At 43.5% G+C, this 19,084-nt stretch overlaps 1 protein-coding gene and 1 long non-coding RNA gene across 3 annotated transcripts; one reads left to right on the top strand and one right to left on the bottom strand.

Moving 5' to 3' along the window:
• Window positions 1–1,472: 1,472 nt before the first annotated feature.
• Window positions 1,473–12,427, bottom strand: LOC308464386. 2 transcript variants are annotated; one of them, XR_013979990.1, is made up of 3 exons: window positions 12,237–12,427; window positions 10,823–10,922; window positions 1,473–3,568 (listed from the first exon to the last, which is right to left on the bottom strand). It is a non-coding gene; the product is annotated as an uncharacterized lncRNA (long non-coding RNA). The 2 variants fall into 2 exon arrangements; XR_013979991.1 differs by having other exon boundaries at window positions 12,233–12,425.
• A 40-nt stretch (window positions 12,428–12,467) lies between these two features.
• On the top strand, window positions 12,468–18,744 carry RNF26 (ring finger protein 26). The gene has a single exon (XM_080983571.1). It carries the CDS (start codon window positions 13,487–13,489, stop codon window positions 14,990–14,992), a length of 1,506 nt encoding a protein of 501 aa, XP_080839697.1. The 5' UTR covers window positions 12,468–13,486; the 3' UTR covers window positions 14,993–18,744.
• Window positions 18,745–19,084: the final 340 nt, after the last annotated feature.

Here is a 19,084-nt window from a genome sequence, read left to right as displayed (position 1 = left end):
GAGGGCATTGGAGAGAGTAGTGATGTGTAAAAGGAGGAGCTCAATGGGACCATGTGTGTGCCCTAAGGAGAATCAGAGCCAAAAAATGCAGGTTTTTATATGGTTAATTCATTCTGTACACCTAGTTAATGGTTTGGGGAAACAATATTTGCTAGCCGCTTTTCTCAGAATATCTATACTGTATAGAAGATGGCAATTACATTGGGATGGGGTTCCAAGGATAGGGTTCTCACCCTACCAAACAGGAAAGACCTCTAGTAACTTAATGGAATTACTCTCATCCTGTGGGAAAGCCTTTGCAGGAAATGCTTTCTTGTACACTACTAAACAATGCTTTGGTGTCCTCCAAGAAACCCATTTGTCATCCACTGGGGCTCACTGAAAGTTGAAATCTCTGGCTCTTTGTTCTAGCTAATTTTCCCCATTCCTCTAACACCCACACAGTCCATTCTTAAGAGATTCTTCTGGGATCAATTCAGTCTGCTCAGAGTGAAACAGAACCTTCTTTTCTGGCTGCTGACATGAGGATTGGCTTACAGTTTAACCCTTACAATGCATATTCTCCTTGTATGGTAGATAGTGGCACTGGGAGTCAGTCTTCTTTTCTCCTAAGATTTGCCTCTGGGTTCAGTTTTGTCTCCCAGACTATTTAGCAATGTACAGTAGTTTGGATATTTTGGGCAATGTGCTATCAGTATGCTGACTACACCCAGCACTGCTTCTCTTTTTCATTTGATGCAAGTGAAGCAGTGATATTGCTTAACAAGTGGTTGAAAACTAGTGTTTGATTGTATGAAAGCAAGTACAGTGGTACCTCGGGTTACATACGCTTCAGGTTACATACGCTTCAGGTTACAGACTCCGCTAATCCAGAAATAGTGCTTCAGGTTAAGAACTTTGCTTCAGGATGAGAACAGAAATCGTGCTCTGGCGGCACTGCGGCAGCAGGAGGCCCCAGTAGCTAAAGTGGTGCTTTAGGTTAAGAACAGTTTCAGGTTAAGTACGGACTTCCGGAATGAATTATGTACTTAACCTGAGGTAACACTGTAAACAAAAGCTTGGTTCAGATAAAACACATTTGCTCATGTTGGGTAATCCAATAAACCAGAATGCTGGTGGTTTTACCTGCTGTGGATTAAATCACTCTTCTACTTAAGGAATAGGCTTTTTATATATTTTTTCTAAATACTCAGAGACTAGCTGTCACCTGAAATGAATTTTTCAACTTCATCTACCACGGCAGCTGTGTTCTCTCCTGGAAAAAGAGGGACTCTTCAAACTTGACACATGCTTTTTGTAACTAGATTCTAAAGGAGACGACTGCACTGTATTCTACGTGTGGCTGGCCTTGAAGACAATCTGGAAATTTCAACTGACTCCAAAAGCACTTGCACTCTATGCCTGAGGTGCTGAAAAACTCAGTTCTTTTTGAAAAGGAAATTTCTACTCTAGGATTCTGGAGCACAGGACCATTCTAGATTTTTAAAAGAGTTTTATTTCTTCTTTATGTAACCACCATCTCTATGTATCCTTCACCAATCATTACATGAAGCAGAAACACTCGTAATAAAATCCGTCCACAAGCAAACTTGTTTTCTCATGCCTACTTATCAGAGTAGCTTGGAAGCCAGGCAATGCTTGCTCACAGTGTCAAAACAAAGAGACAGATCGTGAAGGGGTGATTCCTGTTGAGTTTTGTAGCCACATCCCTTTTCTGTTGCTGGTGCTGCAATCTTCCCCTTCCCCTTTCATAGCTCCATATTTTATAACAACCTCAGAGAAACAGACAGCTGAGGAAAAGCCAGCTCAGATGACAAAGCAATGAAAGAAGCGGGTGAACTGGAAATGCAGCAGGACAAATATCAGCCACCTGCCCATCAGTGACAGATTTGCAGGGTTTAGCCACCAGCTGGGCGTCCTGTCCCCCCCCCCCATCAACTTTCACCAGCTTTGCCTGCCTTTTTGCTCCTTCCACAGCTGGGGCCCCTCCATCCTCTCTCTGGATAACAAGGCACCTGCTCTTTTCCCTCAGCTATTCAGGGTTTCCACCACCGTTTCAAACACATCGTAGTGGTTAGGCAAAAAGAGTTAGACTTGCACGTTTCTGCTGCTCCTAAGAGAAAACACAGCATAGCACATGGCACCAAAATAATTTTCTTAGAAGCGCTATATTTTTAAAATCTTTTGCTGAATGGTGGAGCATGCTAGGGGCATGGATCTATGCTGGTACTTATCTCTTAAAAGTGTGGCTGAATGTTCAAATTGCAGTCAATATTTTGTAGGGCTCATGATCAACCACATCCTACACAGCAGTCATAACAGCAGTGGGCACACAATACTGGCTTAAAATGCAGCAAGGTCATTTTTTCTGCTGGGTTTTGAATCACATGTATACGTGATTGTGTTTGCAAGTCTCCTACACCAGTGGCAGAGGGTGGGCCCAGATGCCTTCATATGGTTTATGTTTCAAATTGGATCAAAGCTGGTTGGGGGCATAGCTGTCAAGTTTTCCCTTTTCTTGCGAGGAATCCTATTCGGAATAAGGGAATTTCCCTTAAAAAATGGGAAACGTTGACAGCTAAGCCAAGTTGGGGGGAAGTGCATCAAAACACAGTACATTCTCAAAAAACTTCAGGATAGATGTGGAGCGTGGCTAATGTTATGTGTTCACTGCTTCAAAAACCAGTAGTGGGAGCGCACTGGATGCAGAGGAAATCTGACTATGTACACAGCCACTAGGATGAATTGTGTAGACCCCTCTGCAAATTTTGGTGGGTTTTGTGTTAGAAAAATGTAATATTCGTGCAATAAAAGCATAACATTGAGCATTTAATACCCATGCAGTTCTTATGCAAAGACTACTAAATAATAGTCAGTCATTGAACAGCTGCCACTAAACCACTTTTAAATTGCCATTTTAGTGATAGTGTTGGGAGACTTCTGGCCACGCAGATATTGCCAACCATGACAAGTTTTTAAAGCACTTGGAGAGAAACTGTTTTGTCTTTGCTAGAAGACCAAGTCACACTTTCCTACAATAGATGCTATTGCCTGGAATTCTGGCAATTCTCAGTGCCAACTGCCAGAGGCTGTTCTCTTCCAGGGCTCTGCCCGCATAAATATAAGCATAAATGACTCCTAATGAAATTAGATAAGGGAGGCTGGTAATTTGAGAATGAAGCATGAGGCAGATCTGGGAAGTTCATTCAATTCTCAAAATCAAAAACAACAGTAAATCAGAGTCATCTGAGTCAAACAAGCATGTAGGAAACAGTGCACTATATTCTTGAAGCAAGGATGACACAGCCGTAAAGGGACAGCTGTTGATTTGTTTTCCAAGCAAATGAGTGTGTGCCCACCTTCAGCAACTGTCTGAAACAAGAACCAGCTTTGCAAAGGAACTTGGAGTGAGGCAATGCTTGACTGTACTTTCCAAGCAGTAGGAAATTGAGTGTCCTTCTGTTCTGCTGTAGGCCTTCAGCTGCTGCATGTTAACTGAGTCGCCTCGTTATTTCCAGCTTATTGCCAAGAGCTGCACTCATGCTTTTGTAAGAGAGATTCCCAGATCCTGTGATGTAAGCAGTTATGACAGAGTGAAATAACAACCTCTTATCATGACTCAGGTATTGTACTGCAGCTTTGGGGATACAGCTGACACATGATAATACCTATCTCATGGTGTGTAGGGTCACCTTATAAACAGGAGTCTCCAGGAATGTCTAGGAAAAGGGGGAAGGCAGGTGAGGAGAGGAAAGCAGCAGTAATATGGGAAGGAACTTTAAACTGAGGCCGCTGAGGAGAATAGCCCAGAGCCATGCAAAGACTCTATTATTATTATTATTATTATTATTATTATTATTACTATTACTATTACTATGGCTCTTTGGGATTGGTCATCCATATTTTTAGTGGACCAATACCTGGTGTTATCTGTTCTGTCCATTTTCAGTTGTATTGATGGCCAGGAGGGTTATGCTGATTTAATTATGTGATTTTATTTTGTTGTAAACTGCCTTGAGCTGTGTTCCCTGCACTGGAAAGACAGGGTATAAATTCTCTCAAATTTATTACTAGAATACAGATGTACCATAGCTACAAGAAATTTCAGAGCATGGTGTCTCTGTCTGTACTCAGTTCTCCAAGCTGAGTGCTGAATTCTAAAATGTCCTTTGCTCTCTTGGCTGGGAAAAGTGCCAGGAGGTCAGCCTCCTTCAAATATTTCAGATGGGCACACCAATAATATTTTCTGTTTGAGACCTGCCTATCAAAGACAATGTCTAGTTTGGAAGTGAAATGTTAGGTTCAGGGAGAATCCAGTGCATGCAGAAGGAAGTTATGAATGGGACTGGAATGAAGAGCAAAAAAGCCCCTCCATTTAAGCAGAAAGAGTGGCCACTTCCAGGCTGTTACTATTTTCAGGTGGACTTCAATCACAAACACAATCCAGGTTGTACAGGTTGATTTAGCACTCCAGGTTGATTTAGTACTCTTGTTCAACAAGCCCACTTCTCCCTGCCCCTGCTCCCTGGTCTTTTTGCCATAAGGAAACTGATGGGGAAAGTATGGGATGACAGTTACTTGACATAATGTCATATAACCTCCACAAGACCAAACCAGAATGAATGCTGAATAAATAGATAGCATTGTCTATCCTCCCTGCAAATGTCGTGCAAACAAAATCAGCATGACTGCTCAATAAACTGGTCAACTTGAAGTGACCAGTGACAGGAAACAGTGTTAAGGAACAGAAAAGAAAGCATAAAGATTTAGAGGAGCATTTCAGGAACAAATCCTAGCTTATCCTGGGATGCCTCTTATATGCTTCATTTCCCCCAGCTCAACAGCCTGCCACAAATAAAACTGAATGAAATGGACAGAGGCCATCTTTCTTTCTTTTTTTAGGGATCACAAATCCAAACATTACCATAAATGCCGAAAGCATCTCCAGCTCTGTTACGTTGTAAAGGGGTGTGTGAGATGAGGAGCAGGGGAGGATGGCACAAGCAGAAAGAAATGTATGAAATTAGAGGAGAAAAGACAATCACACCAAAGAAATCCACAAAATGAAAATTGAGGGGAGTAAGTTAATATCAACATGAAAACAGAGACTGTTATGGTGAGAACTGAAGAGACTGGCTCATTGCTAATTTAACAGGATTATAAATAAATGCAATCTGGTGCCTTTTTTGGTAGCTGCATTGACTGCACGATTCAGATTATTAAAATAGTGATAGCATGAGTGTTGCGTATACAGACAGTAATGACGGTATCTTTGAATGGAGAAATACAGCTATGGTTTTGTTTAAACAGCCTACAGGCTACATTTTCTCCCCGTCTCCTTGAGTCCACTGTTAAGTACTAAGAGCATGTGTTGTGGATGTTGGGTAGTGTTTCCCTTTGGCCTTTTAGTCAATAATAAACAGCATAAGAGCCAACTGCAAGCTCATGTGTAGCAATGAAGCTGTTGTGTATAGTGCAATAATTTTAGACCAGGGGATTTCAATGTATAGCTGGCCTCTCTAAGTATAGAGGGAACAGATGTTCAACCCTTCAAGAAAACAATAAAGATCAAAATGAAGGCAACAGTTTGGCTAGTGCAACTAATTCTTGTTTTATGGCCAGGAAAAGGCAGATCAAAGAAGAAAGCAGAGAGCATGGATAAAACTGTAATGACACATGAAGTGTGTATTATCAGTGCTGCCACCCACATTGCAGTCAAAATACTTTCCCCTGCTCTCCCACTTCAGATCACTTGTGCACCCCAAACTTTGCTAGCAAGCTTATAGGCTCTCCATGTTGGATAGTTACGTACTGTTACAAAGTCATACTGTACTATAGAGCTTTCCAAACCTTTCATGTTGGTGACATACTTTTTAGACATGCATCATTTCATGACACAGTTATTCAGTTTTACTAGCAAAACAGTGGTTAAACTAAACCCTTTCCAGCCATGGGAGGAGCACAGGGAGTGTTCACGCTACACACTGCAGCCGACACACTAACGTATCGCGACCCACAGTTTGGAAAGCTCTGCTGTACTACATGTCCTTGTCCAGGCATGAGCCCCTTGCTCTTTTTTATGTTGTTGCTTGTCTTGCCACACTGCTGTAATTATTGAGAGGTATAAAAGATTAACAATAAATCTCCTTAAAATACATAAATTGAAACTGTGTGTGAACACAGTTGACATATCCAAGACAAGGAGTGGTATCTGGGACCATATTTTGTCCCCTTCCCCCAAGAGAAATGACATCCTGGAACCACCAGGAGACTATTGCTTACACTAGCAGGGCAGTGGGTCAAATCTTACCTAGGAAGACTCTTGCTCTGTCTACAATTTCAAGAACCATGCTTTTATTCTGTAATATTTAAGAAGAATTTTCCATACAACTAGCTTAAGAGGTATTCAAGAGTTGCAAAGCTGCAACACACATTGTCCACAGCCACACTAAGGATATGATTAACAAACGTCCACAGTGAACTGTCAAGGATGCTCTCCTAACTGAGCAAGTGAGAAGATCTTCTGCTCTCTTTCCCATAGAACATTTTTCTCCTTCCCTTCCCTTAAAAAGCCTTCTGCTTGAGGGTCTTGCTCAAAGAGCTTGCCATCACTGACTTCAGAGCTCAATGGGTGTGGAATGCTGCTCTCCAGGGAACCTAAGTGCTAACCCTGCAGTTTGCCTTACAGTTTACATACAGATTCTTAACCTGTTGCTTTCAGTATTGTGGGGAAAGGAATGCCAAGCCCTGAGCACTTGTGTTTGGAATCAGGGAAAGGAATGTAAGCTTGATTCCTTGAAGTGAGCCTCTTGGGGTGGCACTGGAATAGTTATGGATGCTTGGAAAGCAACACAAAAATGTTAATTTCCAAGCAAGAATGGGCCCCTAATGAGGGGGTGTCTCTGTGTGTTTGTGTTGAGGAGGGTCATGCCTCAAGAGAAGAAATTTAAAGCATGACACATAATGTAATGCTTGGGATGAGAGCATAAATCTTGCTGCAGCATGGCTGTACTGAGCTATGGGCAGGTGCTGAGCTTCCTGCCACCACCATGATGAAGCACTGCAACCCACAGCCCCCTCCCCAATCCGCCTTTACTGCAGGCCTTCATATAATCTTATCTATATGTATTATGTTCAAATATGTCTTACGTTATGGAGCTCAGCTCTTGAAATGCTGCCAATACACCTTTGTTCTCTTTATCTGCTGTGTCCCACTCCCATCCCACTTCAGTCCTGGTACTCACTATATGTCTCAAGATATACCTTATGGAGAGGATGTCAATCTATATTATGTGCACAAATGTTTTCCAGTAGCTAGGACAAGACCTTGCTGTGCTAAATTTCATCTGTGGCTCTGAGCAGTGTTAGAAACTGAGATATGAAAGCTAGGAGCTAAATGGCACCTTAAACCTAGCTTATGGGCCCAACAACAGAATGTCCAGGCACGATTTTTATATAACAAGAATACAAGGCTGAAAATGAATGAATATTCTGAAGAGGGTCTCTTTCCCAGTCTTCAGAGAGTAGCTGGAAGTGGAGAGGCAGGAAAAGGTCCTCCTTTCCTTCCACTCTGCAGTTTTAATCTGAAATCTTAGGTGCACTACTGTGCCCAGAGCTGAAAAACTGCTCGCACTAATGAAATTCCCTGTCACAAAATGCACCTAGAACAATGGGAGTTTTGAAAACTGGCTCTGAGGTTTAAGCTGTTTTCATAAACAATGCACCAGTTTTTTTGCCTCCCCTTCCTGCATCTGCAGTTCAGATGTAAAAAACTGGATGGATGGAAAACAATATATAGGCTAAATGTCCATCTGAATTTAAAGTGTCTTTCATTCACTTTCTATCCATCAGGCTTTCTGTTCCAGTACGCAGTATAGAAAGGAATCAGTCTAGTCATATCTGCACGGGCCATTTCTTTAAATAATGTTCCCCATGCTGTTTATGATTTAAACTAATAGCAAAGGAAATTGTGCTAAGAAGAATTGCTCTTATGTCTTGGCTTATTCTTTCAATCTAATTGGTGTAAATACTCAGTTCAAGTTTGTTTTCTACAGCTAATGAAGAAAACAGGACAAATGTGATAATATGCAGCCCTGCCTTTAAGACCAGGGCATCTGGCTTTAAACAAGACTCAGATTCTGTTAAATCAATTAAGCTTTGACTCTCCTAGACTTTGGAGAAAGGGCACCTGCACAAATAGAGTACAAACAGCTCTTCATAATGGAAAAATACAAACACCAAAGAACACCAGGAAAGCAGAGCTGGGGGGAAGCAGCAGACAAGACGGCTTTGGGAGCAATAGCAGAATGTTGCTAGGGACGCCACTGTAGAGAACACTGCGCTGCAGGACTGAACTGAAGCCAAGATATTTTTCCATTACCTTGGCCCAAAGTCATGATTAACCCTATGACTTCCCTGTCTAAAACAATCTCTTTCAGTACAGCTGAGAGCACTTTTGCATCCCAGCTAAACCACAAATGTGGAAAATTATACTCATAAGAAGGCATACTGTTTCATGTGTTTTTCAGCAACCACAATTTTCTGCAGAAAGGTTGTGGGGGTTTTTTGTATCAGAAGCACAACCTAGAGGGAATAAATTCACACTCTGCCCCACACTAGAGTACACATTGTTGGGGGGGGGGCGGATTGCCTGAACAAGTGATTGTCTGTACATGATACAAGGACAAAATGAATTAAGACAAGTCTGGCTGTTGAATCATCACATATCATAACGCCTAGCAACAAACAAACAGAAGGAGGGACTTTTTGTATCAGGTCTCCTACTGGAGGCTTATTGTATGCTTCTTACTGCAAATACTTTTCTGAAGAAGCTAAAACAACTCATGAATTCTGGAAGGAATGGTAAAATGTTCCATTCTGTTCCAGGCATAACACTTTCTGAAGTAATGTCAACTGCTGTCAAAATAATGTATATAAACAGTTTGAAACAAAAAAAAGATGGAAAACAAGAACTATTCTAAAATAATATGTTTTGGTTGACTGCAAATAAACTGTCACATAACTTCCTTGCTTTCTTTCCACTGCCAGAGGGAAAAAGTTTTTATATTCCTTGGAGCTTGTCTTGCCTATTAAATATTAAATGTTGCTACTGCATGTTTTATTATTATTGTTTACATCATTTCTATACAGTGGTACCTCTGGTTGCGAACGGGATCCGTTCCGGAGGCCCGTTCGCAACATGAGCAGAAGGCAACCTGCAGCGGCATGTCTGCACACACGCAGGTTTCAATTCGCCGCTTCTGCGGATGTGTGCGGCGTCATTTTGTGCACCTGCGCGAGCGGCGAAACCTGGAAGTAACCCTTTTCTGATACTTCCGGGTCACCACGGGACGCAACCTGAAAAAAGTATCATGAAGCAAACGTAACATGAGGTATGACTGTACTGCACAATGTATTACAAATATCAAAGTGGTATACAGAAATCTGAAGTGACAACTTAAACAAGTTGTGGTCAGTGTGGGAAAGCAATATGTAGATGGACCTTTCATTGGATTGAGCAGGGCTCCTCCTTATGTTCTAAAATCTCTTTTGCTAAAACAAATGGAAGGAAATCTGTGGTGATAACCTTTTGCCAGGACAAATAGAAAGGCATCGGTTTTGATAACCTTGCTACAACTTTTGGAAGGTACAAATCTCAGCAAACAGGAAAAGAGGCTGCTTTTGTTTTGCTTTTTTGCAATTTAGCCTTGAATGAATTTAATAGCAATTTAGCCTTGACTTCTTGCTCAGACAATCAGCATTTGTAGCTTTTTCTAATTTACCCCAAGCACGCACAAGATGGATCAAATTTCTTACTAGGTTTAATTTAAAACTTGCCAGAACAGGTTTTATGACCCTAAGTACTGAACAAGCATTTTTTTAAAAAGAAAGAAAAGGTGATCAGTGCAACCCCTTATGGTGGGCCAACAACCAAGCATATATGCTTGCCCTTGTAGCTAAAGCAGGTAAACAGCACCCAGACATTGCAGGTGTGTGTGTGTGTAGGGCTGTTGATGTGAAAAAGGAAGCATAATATGTGGTGAACAAAGAATAGCCTTCAAACTGAATTAGGTTATCAGGTCTCCTGAGGTTCAGAGTACAGAACTTGAGTCCTCAAGGGTAGTCCTTGTGGAAAATGGAGCACTGCTTGGGGAAGAAAGCTCATGCCATTCTTAATGTGGTATAGGCAATTGACAGGGATGCGGGTGACGCTGTGGTCTAAACCACCGATCCTCTTGGGCTTGCTGATCGGAAGGTCGGCGGTTCAAATCCCCGCAACGGGGTGAGCTCCTGTTGCTCTGTCCCAGCTCCTGCCAACCTAGCAGTTTGAAAGCATGCCAGTGCAAGTAGATAAATAGGTACTACTGCAGCAGGAAGGTAAACAGCATTTCCATGCGCTCTGGCACTCATCACGGTCCTCCATGGGCCAGTGGCGGTTTAGTCATGCTGGCCACATGACTCGGAAAACTGTCTGTGGACAAACACCAGCTCCTCGGCCTGAAAGCAAGATGAGCGCAACAACCCCGTAGTCGCCTCTGACTGGACTTAACCATCGAGGGGTCCTTTACCTTTACCTTTTACCTTATAGGCAATTGAGTTAGGACTATGAAGGCCTGGGTTCAAATGCTCACTCATCCAGGAAGCTCACTGGATGACCTTGGTCCATTCCCTCCCTCTTAGCTTAACCTCTTAGCCACAATCTTGTGGGGATAAAATTGGGGGAGTAAGAGAACAATGTAGCACCACCTTGAGCTCCTTGGAAGAACATGATATAACTAGATTAAATTTCATTTTAAAAGCCTGAAAAAAGCAGGATCACTACCTTCTTTCCTGCTTCGAGATCATTTGCTATGCTATGTGCATGTTCACCACTCAGTCTATCCCACAATGAGAGGAATAGAGAACGCCAGGGCTGGAACAAACTGTGGAGATATAAAAAGATGGTTTATATTTGGCTATGTGGAATTTCCAGGCTCACAGGTAGTCTACCTCAGGAAACCAATTACTGGTAGGAGAGACTGGGGGGGAAAGGGGCAGGGAGACAGCTGTTGATTCCATTTCTTGCTTGGGGGCTGCTGAACTAGACGGGCCTTTGTGTTAACTTTAAAAGTGCATAAGAGACAATTCTGCAGGGTGGGGATGTCATAATATATGTTTCTGCTTCCTTAACCCAATATTTAACCCTCGTCTTCCAAAGTCTCTGAAGCAAGGACTTTTTAACAAAGGAAGCATTAAGTCACTATCTTTCCCAGAGTTCCCTTCTGCAATGGAATTGTTTTGAATATATTTTTTTGTTACTTGTTTGTCACCCTGGGCTCCTTTGGAAGGGCAGGATATAAATGTAATAAATAAATGCATCCTGTTTCTGCCTACTCAGAAGTAAACCCCGAGTTTAAAGGGACTTACTGCCACATAAGCGTAGTCAAGGCAGGGGGACGGGGGCAATTGCCCCCCAATCACTAAAAATCATTGCAAATCAATACAAATCTTAGGTTCTGCCCCCCCCCCCAAAGCCCCCAGGAAAATCCCAGCTATGCCGATGTACTCCCAGGAAAATGTACAGCCTAAAACCCCAAAACCTCGGGTCAAACCTTGAGACCTTGGTAAGGACCTCTCCCCCCCCAACTTTTAAACATCTGAAGACTTTTCAATTCCATCAGGCTTATGCAAGTAATTAAAAATACGGTACGTCCTTTCACAATAGTTAGCTGATTCTTAAGCATTTCGTGTGGTTTTTAATTGTATGCTTTTGTGTATCACTGGTGTCTGATGTTTTCCATGGGGCAAAGAAAGGCAAACCGTTACACATAGCAAAATTACTGGTTTCCTCTGGATTTTCCTTCTATATAAAAGAAACGTGTTGTTTTTCTCATTCTATTTTGTTAATAACATTATCAAAATAGCACTTTCACTGAAATAGCAGACAAAATTCCTTCTTCACTTTTTTAAATGCTACAAAAAACATTCCCGCCCCCCCCCGAAAGTGTGTGGGGCGGGGAAATGAGCTCCTTCCTTCGGTTTGCAAGCTGAGCTCCTTTCACAAAATCGTGAAATTTCACCTCAGATTTAAAATAACAAAAGAGTCTTTTGTCTACACTCCCCCCCCCCGCCTTTCAAACGAGGGGGAGAATCCCCTCAAGAAAAAAGGCGGGAAAATTATACCCCCCGTCACAATAATACACTCTCCTTTTAAACCTGGGCGGGGTGCCCACCACAGAATCACGTGACCTACTAACAGTCGTGCAACGTCCGTCCTCCCTCCTACTATTATCCTCCCACTGTATTGGGGCGGGGCTGCCCCCTCTCAAAGGCCTCGGCAAAGCCACGCCCCCTCGGGACTCTCCGTCAACCGCCCAGTGGCGTTTTTCAAAACTGCCCAATCGTGGCACGGAGGCGAAAAACAACAACGACGACGAGCAAATCACGCGCTGGACGGTTAAACGTCCATCGGGTTCCCCTGGGTTGATTGGCTGCGGAGCGTTGGCCCCGCCTACCAGAATGGCGGCGCCCATCAGCGCGAAGGTAAGAGCTTCGGATGCAGCGGCGAGTGGGAACGATTGATAGACTTAACGGGATCGAGCTCCCCACCTTCCTTATTCCGCTGCTTGCAAGTAAGAGAGGGGTGCAACGCAAGAAGGTGGCAGCGGTTGTCAAGGCGAGGAGTGGGTGCTGTCTCCTCCCCTTGGGGAAGGGGGCTGCGGAGGGAGACCCATCCGGTCTGGGCTCCAGTTCCCTAAGCTGACTTCGGAGACCTTCTTCAAGGAGCCCCCTCAGGGGGAGGGGATTTCACTGGAGCCTTTCGTCCCCTCCCCCCTCCCCTGCATGCGTCCCTGGTACACTAGCGGGCATGTCCTGACTTGCCTCCCCCGTCTACTGTATCCCCCGCTTTTTCGCCACAGCGGACTGATAAGAATTTCACCTTTCGTCTGGTGGGGGTCTTCCGTATTTTCCCCATGCAAATAAAAACACACTCGCTTCTACCCCTTATCTGTCAGCATAATCCTTAAATAAAAAGCTCAGCAGGAAGAAAGAAGCATATGTAGCATATGGGGACATTTGCTTAGATCTCAATAACTCTCAGTGAAGTGAGAGTATTTTTTTCTTGTCAAGTGACTGATTTAGGAGCCAGACGTGCTCCCTTCGGAAAATGGAACTGTTTCTACCTGGTCTGAAATAAATACTTTGTATATTCAAATTGGAGAGAGACGTAACTAAAAGCAACTCCTCTTCCAAATTGGGCATTCCTACAAATTTTAAAAGAAGGGATTAAGCCTCAAGGACAAGGGAGCATCGATGTTTGTCTTCAGTGCACTTTCCATCTTGATGCCGAAACAGTCCCTTATTTCATAAAACTCTGAAATAACGTAAAAATCTATTCCTAGGATACCGGGACCTCTCCTTTCAGTCTTTTGGGAAGCGGTGCAGCTCCCTTCAGTGGCAATCAAACTCTTGTGAGTCCAATTATTCCTATTTTTGCCCACTCTCCATGTGGAGCTCCGCTATGGATCTAGTGTTTCTGGTTATCAATGGTGTGGGAATGATTTTGGACCTCTTGGTTCTCTTGCTGGATGTCAACTTCTTCCTCTTTTCCACACTAGTGTCCTTCCTCGTCTGGCTCATTGCATTTGTTTGTAGCCTGCCCAATACCTTGGTTGCTTGTGTGATCAACTGCTGGAATGGGATTACGTTAGCCTCGCTATGTATTGCCGAGGCATTGTATTACTTGACTCTGGGCTCTGTGCACACCATTGTCAACATGCTGCGGGGCTTCTTCTCCAGCATGGAGAGCTTGAAAGTAGTGGGCCACCTGTTCACCCACCTGACGCTTAAAAGCAAAGAAATTATGCACCGTGGTTTCTGGAACCTGGTTGGATCCGGCCAGTCACTTCTCAGGCAAGTGTGTGAAGTGTGTGCCATCGTCATGAGCCTTGTGGCTTACTTCGTCAACAGCATCATCAACATCTGCCTCATCGGAACCCAGAACCTTTTCTCTCTGGGACTGGCCCTGTGGGAAACTGTTGTTGGCCCCTTTCTAAGGGTCACCGATATTTTTGCAGCTTTTGTTGCACGGCTGTCCAGCAGTGCCATCGCTATGGCCATCCTCCTGTGGACTCCCTGCCAGTTGGCGTTTGATCTGCTGGCCTCTGTGAGCAAGCTGCTGCTTAATGTTTTCTTCCTCAACCTCTATGGTTTGATGTTGCTGTCTGTGATTCTTGCCACCAGCATCTTAATCCTCAACCCTCAGCTGACATGGACACTGGCAAGCCAAATGTCTGGCTATTTGAACACCATGCCTTCTTACCAGCGCCTGCTCAGAGACATGCACCGCCTGTATCAGATTGTACTCTTGTCACTGGAGATGGTCTTGAGCTCGCAAGCTTGGCGCAGGTTAGCTGACTGGAGCCTCCAGATGGCTAGCTGGAACAGAGGTGGCAGGGGAGGAAACCACCATGTGGAACAAGAGCAACAGCTTTTGATTGAGGGCAACCAAGAAAGGCCAAGAGGACCTGCTGTAGTTCAGGGACCAGCTCCTCCTGGAGCAACTCATCCAAGAAGACAAGGACCACCTGTGACCAATCAGCAGGCTGTACCCCGTGCCCGCCAGACATGGCAGGCAGCAGCTCGAGGCAGCAGGAACCAGCACAGAACAGAAGATGATCTGGAATCAACTACACAACAGAGTCTGCAGTCAGGGCAGCACTTGCAGCCTCCTGGTGAAGGACCAAGCACATCACATGCCAAACCTGCAACAAAAGAGCAGCTTAATGCTCTGGAGGACGACGATGACCCATGGCTTCTTCTCAAAGAACAAGAAGAGCGGAAGAAATGTGTCATCTGCCAGGACCAAACAAAGACAGTTTTGCTACTTCCCTGCCGGCATCTTTGCCTCTGTCAGCAGTGCACTGAAATCCTGCTGCAGCAGGCCATATACCAGCGCAACTGCCCACTCTGCCGGCAGATGATCCTGCAGACTCTCAATGTCTACCTGTGACCTATGTGGAGGGGATAGCTTTTTCCACATTCCTTCAAGCTTTCCATGTGCATTGGCCAAAGCATGTGGGGCTGCTGGCATTTTGTACCTGCTGCTTTCTATGGCAGCTGGTTGACAGCAGCTTTATGCTGATCGTTGATATTGGCAATGGCTACCCTTTTTATTTCCAAAGAACTATTGCAGTCAGTGCAACTTGGAAAATACTGTGGATGGTTTCTATGCACCTCTGTTTTCATTTTCTTGTTGCTGCCACTAGCCAATCACAGTAATCATCTAGAACTTTGCTGTTGCTAAAGATGTTGAGCCAACATGTTGAATATACAGAAGTGTGGCTTTAAAAAAGCAACCGGTAAAATGTCAGCCAGAAGCTGACGAGTAATTAAGGTAGATTTCTGGTAAGGAGCTACCTGTTGCAAAGAGAGCAGGAGCTGAAATTGTAGATTTTTTGGCTTTCCTATAACTTAGCATGTAAACAACAACAACAACCCTTAGCAGGCTTGTTTGGTAAACACTTGGGGAAAATATGTTAATCCTTCCTCCATTCTTTTACTGGGGGTATGAAACAATATTCTCTCCCCTGCATTTCTTTCTAGAGCAGGGGAATGTTCCTGGACTACAGCTCCTGTAATCCCTGACCATCAGCCATTCTGACTAGGCTGATGGGAGTTGGAGTCCAATAATGTCTGGAGAGCCATAAGTTTCCCATGTATGTTCTAATAGTGAGACTTCAGCAACCTGAAACTGACCAGTAGGCCAGTTTCATGGTTCTCTTCAGAATATTGTCTAGTTACCTTAACATGTATTTGTGCATTCTGTAGTAGGAAAGTTCATACTTCCAAGCACTGGTGTGTAGATTTCTGACAGGTGCTATACATAGAAAGCCTCACTAATTTAGCTTGCACTTTTAAAAACCATGCACCACAGAATCCCTACTTCCAAGAAGTACTTCCCAGTACCCAGTGAGCATCTTTTTGATGTGTAATTTTGAAAGAGCTGTGGCAGCACTGTCATTTCCCACCCCCCTCCAGGTTTTCTGTGCTCATTTGTTTCAAGACTTCATATAAAAAACAAGCTGGACACCAAATGTGCAGTTGTGGAGCACAGAGACACCACACACAGTAGTTCACTAGCAAGCTGAAGTCAGGATCCTCTTGTCTCTGCTGGCATGTAACTTCCACAGGTCACCTATGCAAAACGATTACATTCCAGCTTTATTGCACAACTGATTGATTGATATATATTTTCCCTCTTTGGGGTCCAGCTGGGGAAAGCTGATGTAACCAAATATAGTCGTAACAAGTGGCAAGCCTCTTATCAACAGTGCTGGAGACTGCATGGTTTGACTCCAGGCTCTGGTGTGGACTGATAATAAGATAAAGTTTTTTATGACTACTTGTCTGGGTAAGATTTGAACAGGGTGGTGACCTCAGTAAGAAAGCCTGGTTCTGGGTCTGATCGCTTAAGTCCAGAAGACGAAACCAGTCTCCCAGGTGCAAGTAACATTTGTTCTAGAAGGAAAATTACGAAAGTAGGAAGGGACATAGGCTAGAGTGGTTTGTTTTGACTGTTGCACTTGGCATAAGAGTAACCTCTGGGCTCCCTTTTTCCCCAGACCTAGTCAGAAAGCATCCATAGCTTTGCTTTTTGGAAATTGGGCACGAGAGCAAATCCAAAAGCATAGAAAACTCAGTGAATAGCTGCTGCTAATCGTCATCTCTCCTGTGTCTAAAATGTGGAGATGAGAAAGACAGATAGTGGTTTACCCACCCTGACCAGAGCCACCTGGTTTCTTGAATGTTTAAACTGGGAAAAAGAAAGCTGAGAGGTAGAGGTATGAAACCCTGACAAGTTTTATATTTGTGGTGTTCTTTTGAGCTTTCTAAATTATTGAAAGCTGTTCCTAGTCATAAATGGAGTGCTGCACCTGGGCCAGAGAGGTTTTTGCAGCCTTGTTGAAGCTGTGGCATAACATGGCTTGATCCTGACTGTATAAAAGCACCGGATGTCAGCGTCCTTCACAGAATCGTTTTAATAGCATTAGAATGTGGCTGGCACCCTGGTCCTTAGTGTTTGCTTTGAAGTATGCCCTGTTGATTTTAATAGCGCTTACTTCCCAGTGAATATCTCTTTGTAACAGATGAGGTCCACAGCTGAAAGGTCAGGGTGTCATGAATTCCACCATCGTGACCTTACACAGCACCCTTTGCAGCAGACTTGAGCAATGCATCCAGGAGACCTTGCCTTTTGTAACACTGCTCAATGCCCTCTGGGAAGGTTGTTCAACCCTCACCCCCAAAAGCTTCAGGGGCTAAACTTCACTTTGCAAAATGAGAATGAAGACTGGAATCTCAAAGCAGATTTTCCCGTCCTGAAAACTAGAGTGTCTACCTTGTTGAAACACATTGTCTGCTAAGTCAGATGCTAAGATTTGATGACACTTGGTTTGAATGTTGCGGGGGGAACGCAGTGTGGGGCTTTCAAAATCAGAATTTTTCAGTTGCGTTGTAAAAACGGGACTGTTTAAAACCCTCCCAAAGTGTGGAGTTGTTGTTTTTTTTAATTGGAAAGTCTTCTGCATTATGCTTTTAATTTTCTTTTAATTCTGAACCTTGCAGTTAAATCTGCACAGTGCAGCTGAATCCTAACAGAGTATTTGCCAAGTTCTTTGGTTTTAAGAGAGAGCTGTGGCACCCCTCTGAATGATATGATGTACTATTGTGTGGAGCCAAAGGTTTGGTAGCTGAAAAATGGATTTGAGCAAATGCTAAACTGAGTGCCTTAATGATGGCAGGTCAGAAAGGAAGACGGTGCTGAAGGCAAGCTAGCTATAAAGCTAACAAACTCAAGTGAGCTTGTGATTGTGTGTGTGTGTGTGTGTGTGTGTATATATGGGATCAAAGAGAGTTTATATAATCAGTTGGATCTAGACAGTCAACGTGTTACAAGGTAGTAGGGCAGACTGCAACTTCTGGCTGCAGATGGGTGATTCTATTTTTGTAATCTTCTACATAACAAAACTTTCTACAAGTTAAAAACAAAGTAGCACATCAGAGAGGGGTTCTTGGTCATCCTGCTCATTATTATTTACAAGTAGAAAGCTAACAAATTATTATTATTATTTATTTATTTGGAGGGGAGCATTCAGTAATGTGAACCTGCCCACCTGCAGTCTGAATCAGTACAGGCTCCTCTGCTCTATAGTTCTGCTAGCATAGACCAGAGTTTACATGCACTGATTTGTACTGAGCAACTAAAGAAATGTGCAAGGTGGAGAACAACCTAATTTAGAATAATATGTGATTCTCTCTAACCATCCCACCCCCCCCCCAAAAAAAAATCTGTATCTGAGAATTTTATTCCAGTCTTTCTAAGCAGTTAGATGTGTAGAACTGGACATTTTGCATTTTTGGGGGGGGGAAGGGTGGATGGAGAATTGAGCAGGAGCAGAAATGTGTGGTGTTACAGCAAAGGCCTGCCTACTGTCCTGTGGAGCTAGCTGCTCACTCCTGATCTGTGCCTTGTTCAAACTGCTGCCCACTCTCACAAACCTTCTGAGTGTTATTTTATAAGAAGATGAAGATGACGTGCAATTGCCTTTTATCCAGTACCTGCTCCGTTGTCTCCTCTTGCAGTTGCCCTTCTTGCTGCCTCTGGAGGGGCCTTTTGGTTTGCTTATGTGGTAATGGCAAAGTCTATTCTTTGCACTATGTAAAATGATTGTTTGCAAATTAAAAGGAACCCTTTTCACAAAATCAGCTCTTCCCACTGTTCTTTATAAACGATTTTATTAAAAAAGGAAGGCACTCAAGGCCTCTCCTTTTTGTTTATTCCATTTACATTTTCTGGGCTGACGTGTCACCGAAAGAACCTAGTGGCTCTGGTGGAACTGAAGAAACTGGATACAAATCCCACACAGAGCCACTGAGTGGCCTTAGGTAAGTTATTATCTCAGCTTCAGTTCCCCAGCTACATGATACAGTTGAAATGAAACCTTCGTTGCCTTCCACAGGCAATGCAACCACACTTTTATTTCCCCCAACTTTGAGGACGAGTAATTTAAAACATATCACTTGGGTAGCATTTTCTACATAA

Source organism: Podarcis pityusensis, assembly GCF_964106645.2.
Source record: "Podarcis pityusensis genome assembly, chromosome: 15".
Taxonomy (NCBI): domain Eukaryota; kingdom Metazoa; phylum Chordata; class Lepidosauria; order Squamata; family Lacertidae; genus Podarcis; species Podarcis pityusensis.
The sequence above is the reverse complement of the archived record's forward strand: the minus strand, read 5'-3'. Positions and strand labels throughout refer to the sequence as shown.

Bases quoted from the DNA above. Each gene is read 5' to 3' on its own strand.
- RNF26 (XM_080983571.1), top strand. From the start codon at position 13,487: ATGTGGAGCTCCGCTATGGATCTAGTGTTTCTGGTTATCAATGGTGTG.